A 15,254-nucleotide genomic window follows, 5' to 3' on the forward strand; every position below is an offset into this window, starting at 1 on the left:
TGAAACTGGACTGGACCGGACCGGACTGAATGAAACTGGACTGGACCGGACCGGACCGGACCGGACTGAATGAAACTGGACTGGACCGGCCTGAACTGGACCGGACCGGACTGAATGAAACTGGACTGGACCGGCCTGAACTGGACCGGACCGGACCAGACCGGACTGAATGAACCCGGACCGGACCGGACTGAATGAACCCGGACCGGACCAGACCGGACCGGACTGAATGAACCCGGACCGGACCGGACTGAATAAACCCGGACCGCACCAGACCGGACCGGACCGGACTGAATGAAACTGGACTGGACCGGACCAGACCGGACCGGACTGAATGAACCCGGACCGGACCAGACCGGACCGGACTGGCCTGGACCGGACCGAGTCCAGCCGGACATGAGCAGAAACAGAAGCTGCTCCTGAACAAAGATGGACTCCGACGGCACAGAGATGCTTTCAGTTTTATTCTCAACATGGACAGCAGAAAGGTGTGACCTTTGACCCCGGTCCTTCACAGGTCTGTTCAGTAGATCAGCAACGGGGCGAGAACAAGGAGGAATAAATTAAAACCCACAACAACTCGTCAGGTAAAACACTAAATTCAGTCAGAAAATTAAACGAGGAAAAGAAAAAATTAAAGCTTCAAACGTGACAAAAACTAGAAGCTTCAAATAAAAACCATAAAAAAGTTAGAAAATGTTTTTGGTTCGTTTCTTTCTCACTGTGCTTCTGTGGCGCCGCAACGAACACACACACACACACACACACACACACACACACACACACACACACACACACACACACACACACACACACACACACACACACTCTCTCTCTGTACAACAATCAGCTCAGCCTTCAGTATTTACACCAGAAATCGGTTCTGTCTCTTTAAACGTCCTCAGCCTGTCACAGACAGGTGGGCGGAGTCAATCGTAGGCTCCGCCTCTGACTCTGCGAGGGCCAATCAGCAGCTGCTGTTCTTGAACTCTCCGTTCTCAGTGATGGACAGCTTGGTGGGGTTGCTGGGCGACAGGCCGTTGCGGACGCTGGGCGCGCCGTACCGCTCCTTCACCTGCGTCAGCGCCGCCATCAGCCGAGAGTTCGCCGCGTCCAGGGAGTCGATCCGCTTCTCCTGATTGGACACAGACAGGAAGGGGAGGGGCCACAAGTCAGACTCACACTGGTGACTTTCAAAATAAAGGTTTGAGGGGCTGGTAATAAAAGCCATCGGGTTAAAACCACGCAGTCCGTCTGAGCCGAGGAACAAACCCGAGACTCAGCAGGTTGAAAAGCAACAAAAGGTGAACGATGAGTGGAGGCCCGGTGCTGCGGTTCTGACCCGGTTCTGACCCGGAGGCCCGGTGCTGCGGTTCTGACCCGGTTCTGACCCGGAGGCCCGGTGCTGCGGTTCTGACCCGGTTCTGACCCGGAGGCCCGGTGCTGCGGTTCTGACCCGGAGGCCCGGTGCTGCGGTTCTGACCCGGTTCTGACCCGGAGGCCCGGTGCTGCGGTTCTGACCCGGTTCTGACCCGGAGGCCCGGTGCTGCGGTTCTGACCCGGTTCTGACCCGGAGGCCCGGTGCTGCGGTTCTGACCCGGAGGCCCGGTGCTGCGGTTCTGACCCGGTTCTGACCCGGAGGCCCGGTGCTGCGGTTCTGACCCGGTTCTGACCCGACAGCTGCAGCTGGAAGGCAGCAGCCAATAAAACAGCCAAGAAGCTGAAACATGACATGAGGCTGAAGCTCTGAGGTTCATCCTCCACCTGAGGAGGAGAGGCTCTGCTGGGTCAGGGGTCAGGGGTCAGAGGGGTCAGGGGTCAGAGGGGTGTGGGGTCAGCAGCCAAACTGAAGACAAACACGCCAACACGCCTGCATCACGGAGAACCTCAGAAACACGAGCAGCAGAAGGTTCTGATAGACTGGATCAGAACCACTGCAGGGTTTCAGCTAAAGTCACTGATGACAGGTTGATGGAAACATCATTAAATATGTTTGTAATAAAATATAAAGAAGAATTTCAGTTTCGGCCAAAGCAGGAACAGGAAATGACATCATCATCCATTGATTCAGCCACATCTATATGAATACATCTACGTTCTAACTGCAGGAGAGCCGTCAGTCAAACATGAAGATGTTCTATGATCCGTCATAATCCAGGAAGTGCTTCATCCCGGGGCGGAGGCCAAAACTGACCTTCAAAATAAAAGTCCTCTGAGCTATGAGGAGGTTTGATCATCTCTGAGTCTCGTCAGTCGGTGATGTGGGGCTTTAAACTGATTCAATAGTTTCTGGTAATAAATGTTTCATCTGTTCTCTGGTTTTTAAATAAATAAAGGAGCATTTTACTGAGGAAACGTTGCTATAAATAATTAAATATATCAATTAATGAAAACTGAATAAAACCATCATCTTTATGCAGAGCTGCAGTGAGAACCAACAGAGTTCATCTTCCTGGTCGCTATGGCGATTCCCTCCTTTCCTGGATCCCGCAGCATCACCGTTTCCATGAGCGAAACTATCAGAACGATAACCAGGTCCAGTAAAGACCCGAGTCCGATGGACCAGAGTTCTGTTGGTCCGGTTCCTCTGACTCTGGTGGAGTCAGAATAACAACCAATCAGTGAGAGAGAATCAACCAGAAACATTTTAATTTAATGTTCTGCAGCTGCTGCTCCAGACTGACGCTCAGGTTTACTGGCAGCAGTAGCTGCTGCGCCCCCTGCAGGCAGGACTGTGAGCTGCTGTGAATCTGACCTCATGACCCAGAGCAAAAGGCCCCAGAGCCTGAGCCTCGTCCGAGCTCTCTGATTGGCTGGCTGCGCTCTGCAGGCGTGTTGGCGTTCAGTGTTAAATCAAACGGGAGGTGGAGGTGGAGGGGGCGGAGCTACAGTTACTTGCCTGGTTGGTTTATTTCACCTCCATTACTGACCTGAAATCAGTGAAGAGACGTGAGAAGGAACCTAAACGCCACCTGCTGGTCATGTGATGCAGCTGCTGCTTCATGACCTGACTGGTGGTGATGATGATGATGAAGGTGTTTCTGTACCTGAGCGTCGATGATCTTCTGCTTGGCTTCGATCACCGCCTGCATCTCGGCGTGGTCCCTCTTCAGCTCCTCCTCCACGGCCATCAGCCTGCAGGAACAACCAGGTGAGGCTGAGCTGCTTCATCCAGGTGAGCTGCTCAGGTGAGGCTGTACCTGCAGATGATGCTCTTCATCTGGCCGTCCTTCTCCTCCTGCTGCCTCCTCAGTCGCTCCTCGCTGTCCTCCAGGCGGTTCTTATACTCCAGCAGGAGCTTCTGCATCTGCTGCTCCTGAGCCACAAGCCGCCGTTCGTATTCCTCCAGGCGGCGGCTCGACACGCGCAGTCGCTCCTTCAGCCGGGAGATCTCCAGCTCGTACTGCAGACCAGTTAGAGACCAGTTAGAGACCAGAGACCAGTCAGAGACCAGTTAGAGACCAGAGACCAGTTAGAGACCAGTTAGAGACCAGTTAGAGACCAGTTAGAGACCAGAGACCAGTTAGAGACCAGTTAGAGACCAGAGACCAGTTAGAGACCAGTTAGAGACCAGAGACCAGTTAGAGACCAGTTAGAGACCAGTTAGAGACCAGAGACCAGTTAGAGACCAGTTAGAGACCAGAGACCAGTTAGAGACCAGTTAGAGACCAGAGACCAGTTAGAGACCAGTTGGAGAACAGAGACCAGTTAGAGACCAGTTAGAGACCAGTTAGAGACCAGTCAGAGACCAGTTAGAGACCAGTTAGAGACCAGAGACCAGTCAGAGACCAGTTAGAAACCAGTTAGAGACCAGTCAGAGACCAGTTAGAGACCAGAGATCAGTCAGAGACCAGTTAGAAACCAGTTAGAGACCAGTTAGAGACCAGTTAGAGACCAGAGACCAGTCAGAGACCAGTTAGAGACCAGTTAGAGACCAGAGACCAGTTAGAGACCAGTTAGAGACCAGAGACCAGTTAGAGACCAGTTAGAGACCAGTTAGAGACCAGTTAGAGACCAGAGACCAGTTAGAGACCAGTCAGAGACCAGTTAGAGACCAGTTAGAGACCAGTTAGAGACCAGTTAGAGACCAGAGACCAGTTAGAGACCAGTTGGAGAACAGAGACCAGTCAGAGACCAGTTAGAGACCAGAGATCAGTCAGAGACCAGTTGGAGAACAGAGACCAGCTAGTGACCAGTTAGAGACCAGTTAGAGACCAGAGACCAGTTAGAGACCAGTTAGAGACAAGAGACCAGTTAGAGACCAGTTAGAAACCAGTTAGAGACCAGTCTGAGACCAGTTAGAGACCAGTTGGAGACCAGAGACCAGTTAGAGACCAGTTAGAGACCAGTTAGAGACAAGAGACCAGTTAGAGACCAGTTAGAGACCAGTTAGAGACCAGTTAGAGACAAGAGACCAGTTAGAGACCAGAGACCAGTTAGAGACCAGTTAGAGACCAGTTAGAGACCAGTTAGAGACAAGAGACCAGTTAGAAACCAGTTAGAGACCAGAGACCAGTTAGAGACCAGTTGGAGAACAGAGACCAGTTAGAGACCAGTTAGAGACCAGAGACCAGTTAGAGACCAGTTAGAGACCAGAGACCAGTTAGAGACAGAGACCAGTTAGAGACCAGTTGGAGAACAGAGACCAGTTAGAGACCAGTTAGAGACCAGAGACCAGTTAGAGACCAGTTAGAGACAAGAGACCAGTTAGAGACCAGTTAGAGACAAGAGACCAGTTAGAGACCAGTTAGAGACCAGAGACCAGTTAGAGACCAGAGACCAGTCAGAGACCAGTTAGAGACCAGAGACCAGTCAGAGACCAGTTAGAGACCAGAGACCAGTAACAGACCAGTCAGAGACCAGAGACCAGTTAGAGACCAGAAACCAGTTAGAGACCAGTTAGAGACCAGTAACAGACCAGTCAGAGACCAGTCAGAGACCAGTAACAGACCAGTTACCTTCTCCGTGTTCCGGCCTTCCTCCCTGCTCCGCTCTCCTCCCTCCTCTTCCTCATACTGGCCGTTGTTGAGGACCCAGGCCGCCGTCCTCTCCACCGGAGACATGGCCGCCGCCTCCACTGGCGTTCCCACCTGGATACAGATCGTGACATCATCACAGGCCCTCAGCCAATCAGAGAGCTGTAATGTTGTGCCATACCTTTATGCAGGTGAACAGAAACTAAACTGAATTATTGTCTTTGCACCTCAAAGGAGCTTCAGCTGTTACAGCTGGAAACCAGATCAGGCTGAGACCTGGCAGGAGTGACGACCTTTGACCTGAACCTTCAGAGCCACATAAAGGCAGTTACAAAGTTGGCCTTCTGCCACCAGAACATTTCCAGGATGAGTCTCCTGCGGTCTAAAGAGATGGGGGCACTGATGCCCTTCTATTTGTTGGTGTGGTTTTGGGAACTGACGGTCTGACGGAACCTCCACCTGCCAGCTGTCCGACCGTAACATCTGCTGCGCTCCTGCTGAGCGTCGAACTGCCTCAAATCAACCCCTTGCTGTGCTACTCAGATAAACGAGAGTCCGTACCTGAGGCGACTGCTTGGCGGCGCTCCTGGAGGGCGGAGTCACGTTCTCCAGGCCGCTGGTGGACGGCTGGCGGCTGGAGGGCGCTGGCTCGGTGGTGGCGCTGCTGCTGCTGCGCAGCGAAGCGCTCTGAGGCTGAGAGCGCGGCGTCCTGGCCCCGCCCCCTCCGCGGCTCTGCTGTTCGACCTTGACGATGTGGGCGGTGCCCGCCGTGGCAGTCTGGCGGGGGATGGCGACAGCAGTGGCGGCGCCCAGCGGCAGGTCGGGCGGCGGGTGGCGGCGTGGGGTGGAGCACTGTTCGCTCTGGGTGCTCCGCCTGCTGCCGACCTCGTCCAGGCTGCTGTTGGATGCCACGCGACCTTTGCCCCCCACCTGGCTGCCGAAGTCGTCCGAGTTGCTGTGGCTGTTGTGCGAGCTCTCGGTGCTCAGGTTGTCGGAGCTGGAGTCGCGCTGCAGCGAGTGGGCGGAGCGAGCGGACAGGCTGTGGGCGGCGTTGCTCAGGTGGTAGACGGGGTTCTGGAAGGACAGCGGCTGCAGGCCGCGCTGCTGGCTGAGCGACGGCGGCAGCGGACGCCTCACCTGCGGCGCGCTCTGCGGCTGGCCGTCTCTGGGCGGGGCTTTGGATTGGTGCGTCGCCGGCTGAGGGGTCACCGGGTTGGAGTGGGGGTAGGTCACTGGGGGCGGGGCGTGGCCTATAGAGGCCTGAGAGCCCACCCTGCTGAGGCGGGGAGGGGCCTCGTGGGGCCCTGGGGGCCCTTTGGGGCCATGAAGGCTCTGAGAGTCCTGCAGGTCCACCAGAGAGACGCTGCGGCCGTTGGGCAGCAGGCCGTCCCGCTCCTCCTGATCCGAGAAGGCGGTGTGGGCAGAGGGATGCTGCTGAGCCAGCAGGGGGCGCTGGCTCCGACCGTAGGCCTCGGTCTGCTCAGCGACCGGAGACTGAAGGCTGCAGGGAGTCACAGAAACACCGACGTTAGAGACAGAACGCAGCTTCCTCCTGGTCTCTAATGATTGCTGGGAGTTTTAATACATTTTATTCATAATTCTGCAGAAGGAATCTTTGGATTATCGTTTCCACCAAAGTGGACAGACTGGCTGCCATTCCTCACAGCAGGGGCTCCTGAGGGGAAGCTAAACTTTACCCCAGCTAGCATGGAGACACAGCTAACCGGACCACAGAGCTGCGGAGGCTGGAAGACGCTTCCAGCCGGAGAACCCCTGCTGTGGGAAACGTCTTCATTCACTGGTTCTCAGGTCAGAGGTCGTCTGGGCAGATCAACCATCTGAATATGTCTGATTGTGTTTCTGCAGGTGTGTTAACCTTCAAGCTGCTTTGGCTCAAACACCTCATGCTGTTTTATCAGGTCACTGGCAGAAATCGCTGTTCACATTAATGTTACAGCAGCATAACTCCACTTCCTGTTTCAGAGTAACCTGGTTTCTGATTGGTCACCTGTCGGCGGGGTCCTCAAAGATGCGCTGCAGCCCTGACGACACGCTGCCGCTGGCGTTGTGGGCGGGGCTGTTGTCCTGGAAACGCCTCAGCTGCTGCTGGATGGGCGTGGGCGCCGACAGGCAGCGGGAGATGTCTCCCAGAATCCTCGGCAGCGGGCCCAGCTTGGCTACGGTGGCCTGCAGGAATGAATTTTCACCCTGTGGTCGCCGTGTGGTGGAGTGTTTGAGTGCAGACGGACGGAGGGGGGGCGTCGGGTGGAGGCGGGAAAAGCACAAGATGGAGGCAGGAAGTGAACAGAAAGAGGAAAACAGGAGGGAGGAAAACATGAGGAAAACGTCATGGAAACCAAAACGAAGTGGAACTTCATGCTTCTACCGAACAGAACCAGAACACAGCAGAGCCATGCTGAGAGCGCCTCCTACAGGGGAGACGGTGAGGGGTGAGCACAGCAGGGCAGGTGGGGGGCATGCTGTGATGGTCGGTCCGGCGGCGTTAATCGGGTTACATGAAGTCCAGACAAACACACCAATAATCAATAATCACATTTAACACAACAGTTAATTAGTTTAACTGAATCCCGTTTCATTAAAACTCGTTTCATTTCCTGGAAATCAGATCTGAAACGACGAATAAAAACCTGATTTGTTTTTATAAAACTGTTTTCATCATAAAATGATCAGAAAACAAAGATTTTTTACAAAAACATCCAGTTTAAACATTGTTCAATATTCGTCTTTCAGGTTCATGTTGGAACATTGTGAGACGATTCAGCTGCAGATCGTTGATGGTTTGAAACCAGATGAAGGTCAAACTGAGTGACTTTACAGAGCCGAGCCAGTTTCTGCACACACACACACACACACACACACACACACACACACCCACACACACACACACACACACACACACACACACCTACACACACACACCCACACACACCCACATACACACACACCTACACACACACACACCTGCCCCCCCACCCCCCCCCTCACCCACCTTGTCCAGCTGGGACACCACGTCCCACAGCAGGGCGTGCAGCACCGACCCCCCCCTCACCTTGTCCAGCTGGGACACCACGTCCCACAGCAGGGCGTGCAGCACCGTCCCCCCCCCTCACCTTGTCCAGCTGGGACACCACGTCCCACAGCAGGGCGTGCAGCACCGCCCCCCCCCCCCCCCTTGTCCAGCTGGGACACCACGTCCCACAGCAGGGCGTGCAGCACCGTCCCCCCCCCTCACCTTGTCCAGCTGGGACACCACGTCCCACAGCAGGGCGTGCAGCACCGACAGCTCCCTGCCCAGGTCGATGTAGCCCTCGAAGCCCGGCGTGTTGGACAGAGTCTCCGGGTTGGAGATCTCTGACAGGAAACGCATCATCCCGGCCCACTCGTGCTCCAGGAAGTCGTTCATGAAGGCCATGTACTCCTCCTTGTTCCCGAACCTGCTGAGGAGGCCGGCGTCAGTCTGCGGTTCCGACCCGACCCGACCCGACCGGGGAGGACCGGCTGCAGAGACTCACTTGGTGAAGTTGGCGAGGTTCTGGATGACCTTGGCGATGAGCGTGAGCGTCCTGGAGGTCCGGTCGTCCGGATACTCCTGCATCAGGTTGAAGAGCGACGGCGACATGATGGCGGGACACAGGAAGCGCAGGAAGAGCGAGGCGCTGATCAGGCGCTTGCTGATGTCCTGAGGATGACCGCGGGCGGCGCACTGCTGCTTCCACGACGCAAACACTTCCTTCAGCTCCCGCGGGAAAACGCTGCAACACAGCGGGTCGGAACCGACCGGGTCACATGAGCCCACAACAGAGGTTCTACTGGTTCTACTGGGTCTATTGGTTCTACTGGGTCTATTGGTTCTACTGGTTCTACTGGGTCTATTGGTTCTACTGGGTCTACAGGTTCTACTGGTTCTATTGGTTCTTACTGGTTCTATTGGTTCTACTGGTTCTACTGGGTCTATTGGTTCTACTGGGTCTATTGGTTCTATTGGTTCTACTGGTTCTACTGGGTCTATTGGTTCTACTGGTTCTACTGGGTCTACAGGTTCTACTGGTTCTACTGGTCCTATTGGGTCTATTGGTTCTACTGGTTCTATTGGTTCTACTGGTTCTATTGGTTCTACTGGGTCTATTGGTTCTACTGGGTCTACAGGTTCTACTGGTTCTATTGGTTCTACTGGGTCTACTGGTTCTATTGGTTCTACTGGTTCTATTGGTTCTACTGGTTCTATTGGTTCTACTGGTTCTATTGGTTCTACTGGTTCTATTGGTTCTACTGGGTCTATTGGTTCTACTGGGTCTACAGGTTCTACTGGTTCTATTGGTTCTTACTGGTTCTATTGGTTCTATTGGTTCTACTGGGTCTATTGGTTCTATTGGTTCTACTGGTTCTACTGGGTCTATTGGTTCTACTGGTTCTACTGGGTCTACTGGTTCTACTGGGTCTATTGGTTCTACTGGTTCTACTGGGTCTACTGGTTCCATTGGTTCTACTGGTCCTATTGGTTCTACTGGTTCTATTGGTTCTACTGGTCCTATTGGTTCTACTGGTTCTATTGGTTCTACTGGTTCTATTGGTTCTACTGGGTCTACAGGTTCTACTGGTTCTATTGGTTCTTACTGGTTCTATTGGTTCTATTGGTTCTACTGGGTCTATTGGTTCTATTGGTTCTACTGGGTCTATTGGTTCTACTGGGTCTACAGGTTCTACTGGTTCTATTGGTTCTATTGGTTCTACTGGTTCTACTGGTTCTATTGGTTCTACTGGTTCTATTGGTTCTACTGGTTCTACTGGTTCTATTGGTTCTACTGGGTCTATTGGTTCTACTGGGTCTACAGGTTCTACTGGTTCTATTGGTTCTACTGGTTCTACTGGGTCTATTGGTTCTACTGGGTCTACTGGTCTTATTGGTTCTACTGGTTCTATTGGTTCTACTGGTTCTATTGGTTCTACTGGGTCTACTGGTCTTATTGGGTCTATTGGTTCTACTGGGTCTACTGGTCTTATTGGGTCTATTGGTTCTACTGGTTCTATTGGTTCTACTGGTTCTACTGGTCCTATTGGGTCTATTGGTTCTACTGGTTCCATTGGTTCTACTGGTTCTATTGGTTCTACTGGTTCTACTGGTTCTGGTTCAACTCAGCCTGCAGTACCGAGTCCAATACTAAAACCAAGACAACACAAGAACCATCTGGGCTGCAGATGATAATAATTTTAGTTAATTTTTCTGATTTATAAAATGTTACAGAAACAATAAATTAATAAACAGAAACTAAAACTGGATTCCAGCAAATGGAGTAACCATGACGACTAATCAATTCATATTGATTAGTCGATCACTTCAATAACCGATTCATGAGCCCACAAGTCCAACATCTGTTCCAGAACCTCTAGAACCTCTAGAGCCTCCAGAACATCTAGAACCTCTAGAACCTCCAGAGTCTCCAGAACCTCTAGAGCCTCCAGAACATCTAGAACCTCCAGAGTCACCAGAACCTCCAGAGTCTCCAGAACCTCTAGAACCTCCAGAGTCTCCAGAACCTCCAGAGTCTCCAGAACCTCTAGAACCTCCAGAGTCTCCAGAACCTCCAGAGTCACCAGAGTCTCCAGAACCTCCAGAGTCTCCAGAACCTCCAGAGTCTCCAGAACCTCTAGAACCTCCAGAGTCTCCAGAACCTCCAGAGCCTCCAGAACCTCTAGAACCTCCAGAGCCTCCAGAACCTCCAGAGTCTCCAGAGCCTCCAGAACATCTAGAACCTCCAGAGCCTCCAGAGCCTCCAGAACCTCTAGAGCCTCCAGAACATCTAGAACCTCCAGAGTCTCCAGAACCTCTAGAGCCTCCAGAACATCTAGAACCTCCAGAACCTCTAGAACCTCCAGAACCTCCAGAGTCTCCAGAACCTGCGGGTCGGTGCCGGCTCACCAGTAGGAGTTGATGATCTTGCAGAAGGCGAGCTCGCAGCACATCTTCAGGTTGCTCTGGTGCTCCGACAGGTCGCTGCCGGAACATCGGCCCGGGTCCACCTCACAGTTCTCGTCCGACTCGTACAGAGCCTTGATGAACTCCCCTGGAGGAACACAGAACCCGTCAGAACCAGCCCGATCCGGACCGGCAGAACCGTCCGACTGGTTCTACGTTCACTGTCAGCACAGAAGCTGGGATTTTACAACTTAACGGGCCGCCCAGTGAGCCGGAACCGACCCGACCCGACCCGCTGGGGGAGTAAATATTTAATAACCACAGCTGCAAATAAACCAGCAGCGCCGAGAACCCGACCCGAAGCGGGTCCAGAAATAGATTTAAAGAGTTCATGTTAGTGACAGAACCGCTCAGCAGGAGGGAGGAGCCATTTTAACTCCTTCTGAACGTTAACGAGCCGCAGGGGAGGAAGAGGAAGGAAGGCCCTTCATCGTTCAGAGAGAAACCAGAAGATCTGACAAGTGGAAAGGAAAGTTCCTTAAGAACTAGTTAGCGGCTCGTTAAGAACTCGTTAGCGGCTCGTTAAGAACTCGTTAGCGGCTCGTTAAGAACTAGTTAGCGGCTCGTTAAGAACTCGTTAGCGGCTCGTTAAGAACTAGTTAGCGACTCGTTAAGAACTCGTTAGCGGCTCGTTAAGAACTCGTTAGCGGCTCGTTAAGAACTCGTTAGCGGCTCGTTAAGAACTAGTTAGCGGCTCGTTAAGAACTAGTTAGCGGCTCGTTAAGAACTCGTTAGCGGCTCGTTAAGAACTCGTTAGCGGCTCGTTAAGAACTAGTTAGCGACTCGTTAAGAACTAGTTAGCGGCTCGTTAAGAACTCGTTAGCGGCTCGTTAAGAACTAGTTAGCGGCTCGTTAAGAACTCGTTAGCGGCTCGTTAAGAACTAGTTAGCGGCTCGTTAAGAACTCGTTAACAGCTCGTTAAGAACTAGTTAGCGGCTCGTTAAGAACTCGTTAACGGCTCGTTAAGAACTCGTTAGCGGCTCGTTAAGAACTCGTTAACGGCTCATTAAGAACGGGCGATTGGACCCGGCCGGACTCACCCAGGGCGTCGTGAAGGTACTTCTGCCCCACCAGCTTCAGGTACTCCTCGATGGCCTTGGTGGCCAGCGTGTTCTCCCTGAAGATCAGGACGTCGTGGTCAGCGCAGCGATCCACCTCTGACATCACCAGGTCGGTCAGGAAGTCCTGAACAGAACATGAAGGTCACTGACCTGATGATGATGACTGGACCTCGGCCTGAGGAACCAGAACCAGAACCAGACGGGTTCTAAACATCTGGATCTAGAAGCAGAACCTGAGTGGCTCGAGGCGTTCCTCAGGGATCGGTCCTCAGGTCATAAAAGTTCATATCAGAAATAAATCTTCAGAAATTCTCAAAATAAAAAAAAAGCAAAATTAAAGACATAATTAATTATTGATTCAATTTTAGCTCTAAAAGCCGATAAAACTTCAGTTAAAACTTTTAAAAGTTTTATATTTAAACTCAAAATGTATCAGACTTAAAACTGAATAAATGACTGTCACTGTTTCATCTGGACCCAGATTCATGTGTTCACCCCACCACAGTAACTGTTTCATCTGGACCCAGATTCATGTGTTCATCCCACCACAGTAACTGTTTCATCTGGACCCAGATTCATGTGTTCACCCCACCACAGTAACTGTTTCATCTAGACCCAGATTCATGTGTTCATCCCACCACAGTAACTGTTTCATCTGGACCCAGATTCATGTGTTCATCCCACCACAGTAACTGTTTCATCTAGACCCAGATTCATGTGTTCATCCCACCACAGTAACTGTTTCATCTGGACCCAGATTCATGTGTTCACCCCACCACAGTAACTGTTTCATCTGGACCCAGATTCATGTGTTCATCCCACCACAGTAACTGTTTCATCTGGACCCAGATTCATGTGTTCACCCCACCACAGTAACTGTTTCATCTGGACCCAGATTCATGTGTTCACCCCACCACAGTAACTGTTTCATCTAGACCCAGATTCATGTGTTCATCCCACCACAGTAACTGTTTCATCTGGACCCAGATTCATGTGTTCATCCCACCACAGTAACTGTTTCATCTAGACCCAGATTCATGTGTTCATCCCACCACAGTAACTGTTTCATCTGGACCCAGATTCATGTGTTCACCCCACCACAGTAACTGTTTCATCTGGACCCAGATTCATGTGTTCATCCCACCACAGTAACTGTTTCATCTGGACCCAGATTCATGTGTTCACCCCACCACAGTAACTGTTTCATCTGGACCCAGATTCATGTGTTCACCCCACCACAGTAACTGTTTCATCTAGACCCAGATTCATGTGTTCATCCCACCACAGTAACTGTTTCATCTGGACCCAGATTCATGTGTTCATCCCACCACAGTAACTGTTTCATCTAGACCCAGATTCATGTGTTCATCCCACCACAGTAACTGTTTCATCTGGACCCAGATTCATGTGTTCATCCCACCACAGTAACTGTTTCATCTGGACCCAGATTCATGTGTTCACCCCACCACAGTAACTGTTTCATCTGGACCCAGATTCATGTGTTCATCCCACCACAGTAACTGTTTCATCTGGACCCAGATTCATGTGTTCATCCCACCACAGTAACTGTTTCATCTAGACCCAGATTCATGTGTTCATCCCACCACAGTAACTGTTTCATCTAGACCCAGATTCATGTGTTCATCCCACCACAGTAACTGTTTCATCTGGACCCAGATTCATGTGTTCATCCCACCACAGTAACTGTTTCATCTAGACCCAGATTCATGTGTTCATCCCACCACAGTAACTGTTTCATCTGGACCCAGATTCATGTGTTCATCCCACCACAGTAACTGTTTCATCTGGACCCAGATTCATGTGTTCACCCCACCACAGTAACTGTTTCATCTGGACCCAGATTCATGTGTTCATCCCACCACAGTAACTGTTTCATCTGGACCCAGATTCATGTGTTCACCCCACCACAGTAACTGTTTCATCTGGACCCAGATTCATGTGTTCATCCCACCACAGTAACTGTTTCATCTGGACCCAGATTCATGTGTTCACCCCACCACAGTAACTGTTTCATCTGGACCCAGATTCATGTGTTCATCCCACCACAGTAACTGTTTCATCTGGACCCAGATTCATGTGTTCATCCCACCACAGTAACTGTTTCATCTGGACCCAGATTCATGTGTTCACCCCACCGCAGTAACTGTTTCATCTAGACCCAGTTTCATGTGTTCATCCCACCACAGTAACTGTTTCATCTAGACCCAGATTCATGTGTTCATCCCACCACAGTAACTGTTTCATCTGGACCCAGATTCATGTGTTCATCCCACCACAGTAACTGTTTCATCTGGACCCAGATTCATGTGTTCACCCCACCGCAGTAACTGTTTCATCTAGACCCAGATTCATGTGTTCATCCCACCACAGTAACTGTTTCATCTGGACCCAGATTCATGTGTTCATCCCACCACAGTAACTGTTTCATCTGGACCCAGATTCATGTGTTCACCCCACCACAGTAACTGTTTCATCTAGACCCAGATTCATGTGTTCATCCCACCACAGTAACTGTTTCATCTGGACCCAGATTCATGTGTTCATCCCACCACAGTAACTGTTTCATCTAGACCCAGATTCATGTGTTCATCCCACCACAGTAACTGTTTCATCTGGACCCAGATTCATGTGTTCATCCCACCACAGTAACTGTTTCATCTGGACCCAGATTCATGTGTTCACCCCACCGCAGTAACTGTTTCATCTAGACCCAGATTCATGTGTTCATCCCACCACAGTAACTGTTTCATCTGGACCCAGATTCATGTTTCATCCCCACAGTAACTGTTTCATCTGACCCAGATTCATGTGTTCATCCCACCACAGTAACTGTTTCATCTGGACCCAGATTCATGTGTTCATCCCCACAGTAACTGTTTCATCTGGACCCAGATTCATGTGTTCATCCCACCACAGTAACTGTTTCATCTAGACCCAGATTCATGTGTTCATCCCACCACAGTAACTGTTTCATCTGGACCCAGATTCATGTGTTCATCCCACCACAGTAACTGTTTCATCTAGACCCAGATTCATGTGTTCATCCCACCACAGTAACTGTTTCATCTGGACCCAGATTCATGTGTTCATCCCACCACAGTAACTGTTTCATCTAGACCCAGATTCATGTGTTCATCCCACCACAGTAACTGTTTCATCTGGACCCAGATTCATGTGTTCATCCCACTCCAGAGCACCTGA

At 51.4% G+C, this 15,254-nt stretch overlaps 1 protein-coding gene across 9 annotated transcripts in view; it reads right to left on the reverse strand.

The window, feature by feature from the left end:
* Positions 1-449: 449 nt before the first annotated feature.
* Positions 450-15,254, reverse strand: part of rasal2 (RAS protein activator like 2) — a 52,030-nt gene continuing 37,225 nt past the window's right edge. For 5 of the 9 annotated variants that reach the window (XM_081598082.1, XM_081598077.1, XM_081598084.1 and 2 more), the window contains 10 exons: positions 12,012-12,156; positions 10,915-11,059; positions 8,510-8,749; positions 8,230-8,434; positions 6,985-7,184; positions 5,538-6,477; positions 4,959-5,090; positions 3,201-3,403; positions 3,048-3,135; positions 450-1,135 (listed from right to left, as the gene is read on the reverse strand). In XM_081598082.1, coding sequence (XP_081454208.1) covers positions 968-1,135; positions 3,048-3,135; positions 3,201-3,403; positions 4,959-5,090; positions 5,538-6,477; positions 6,985-7,184; positions 8,230-8,434; positions 8,510-8,749; positions 10,915-11,059; positions 12,012-12,156 — 2,466 coding nt within the window. In that variant the 3' untranslated portion in view covers positions 450-967. Of the gene's footprint in view, positions 1,136-2,899; positions 2,931-3,047; positions 3,136-3,200; positions 3,404-4,958; positions 5,091-5,537; positions 6,478-6,984; positions 7,185-8,229; positions 8,435-8,509; positions 8,750-10,914; positions 11,060-12,011; positions 12,157-15,254 lie in introns of all 9 variants that reach the window. The other 4 variants (XM_081598078.1, XM_081598080.1, XM_081598081.1 and 1 more) reach the window with 4 other exon arrangements.

This window comes from Poecilia reticulata, chromosome 17, assembly GCF_904066995.2.
Source record: "Poecilia reticulata chromosome 17, P_reticulata-male-v2, whole genome shotgun sequence".
Classification (NCBI taxonomy): domain Eukaryota; kingdom Metazoa; phylum Chordata; class Actinopteri; order Cyprinodontiformes; family Poeciliidae; genus Poecilia; species Poecilia reticulata.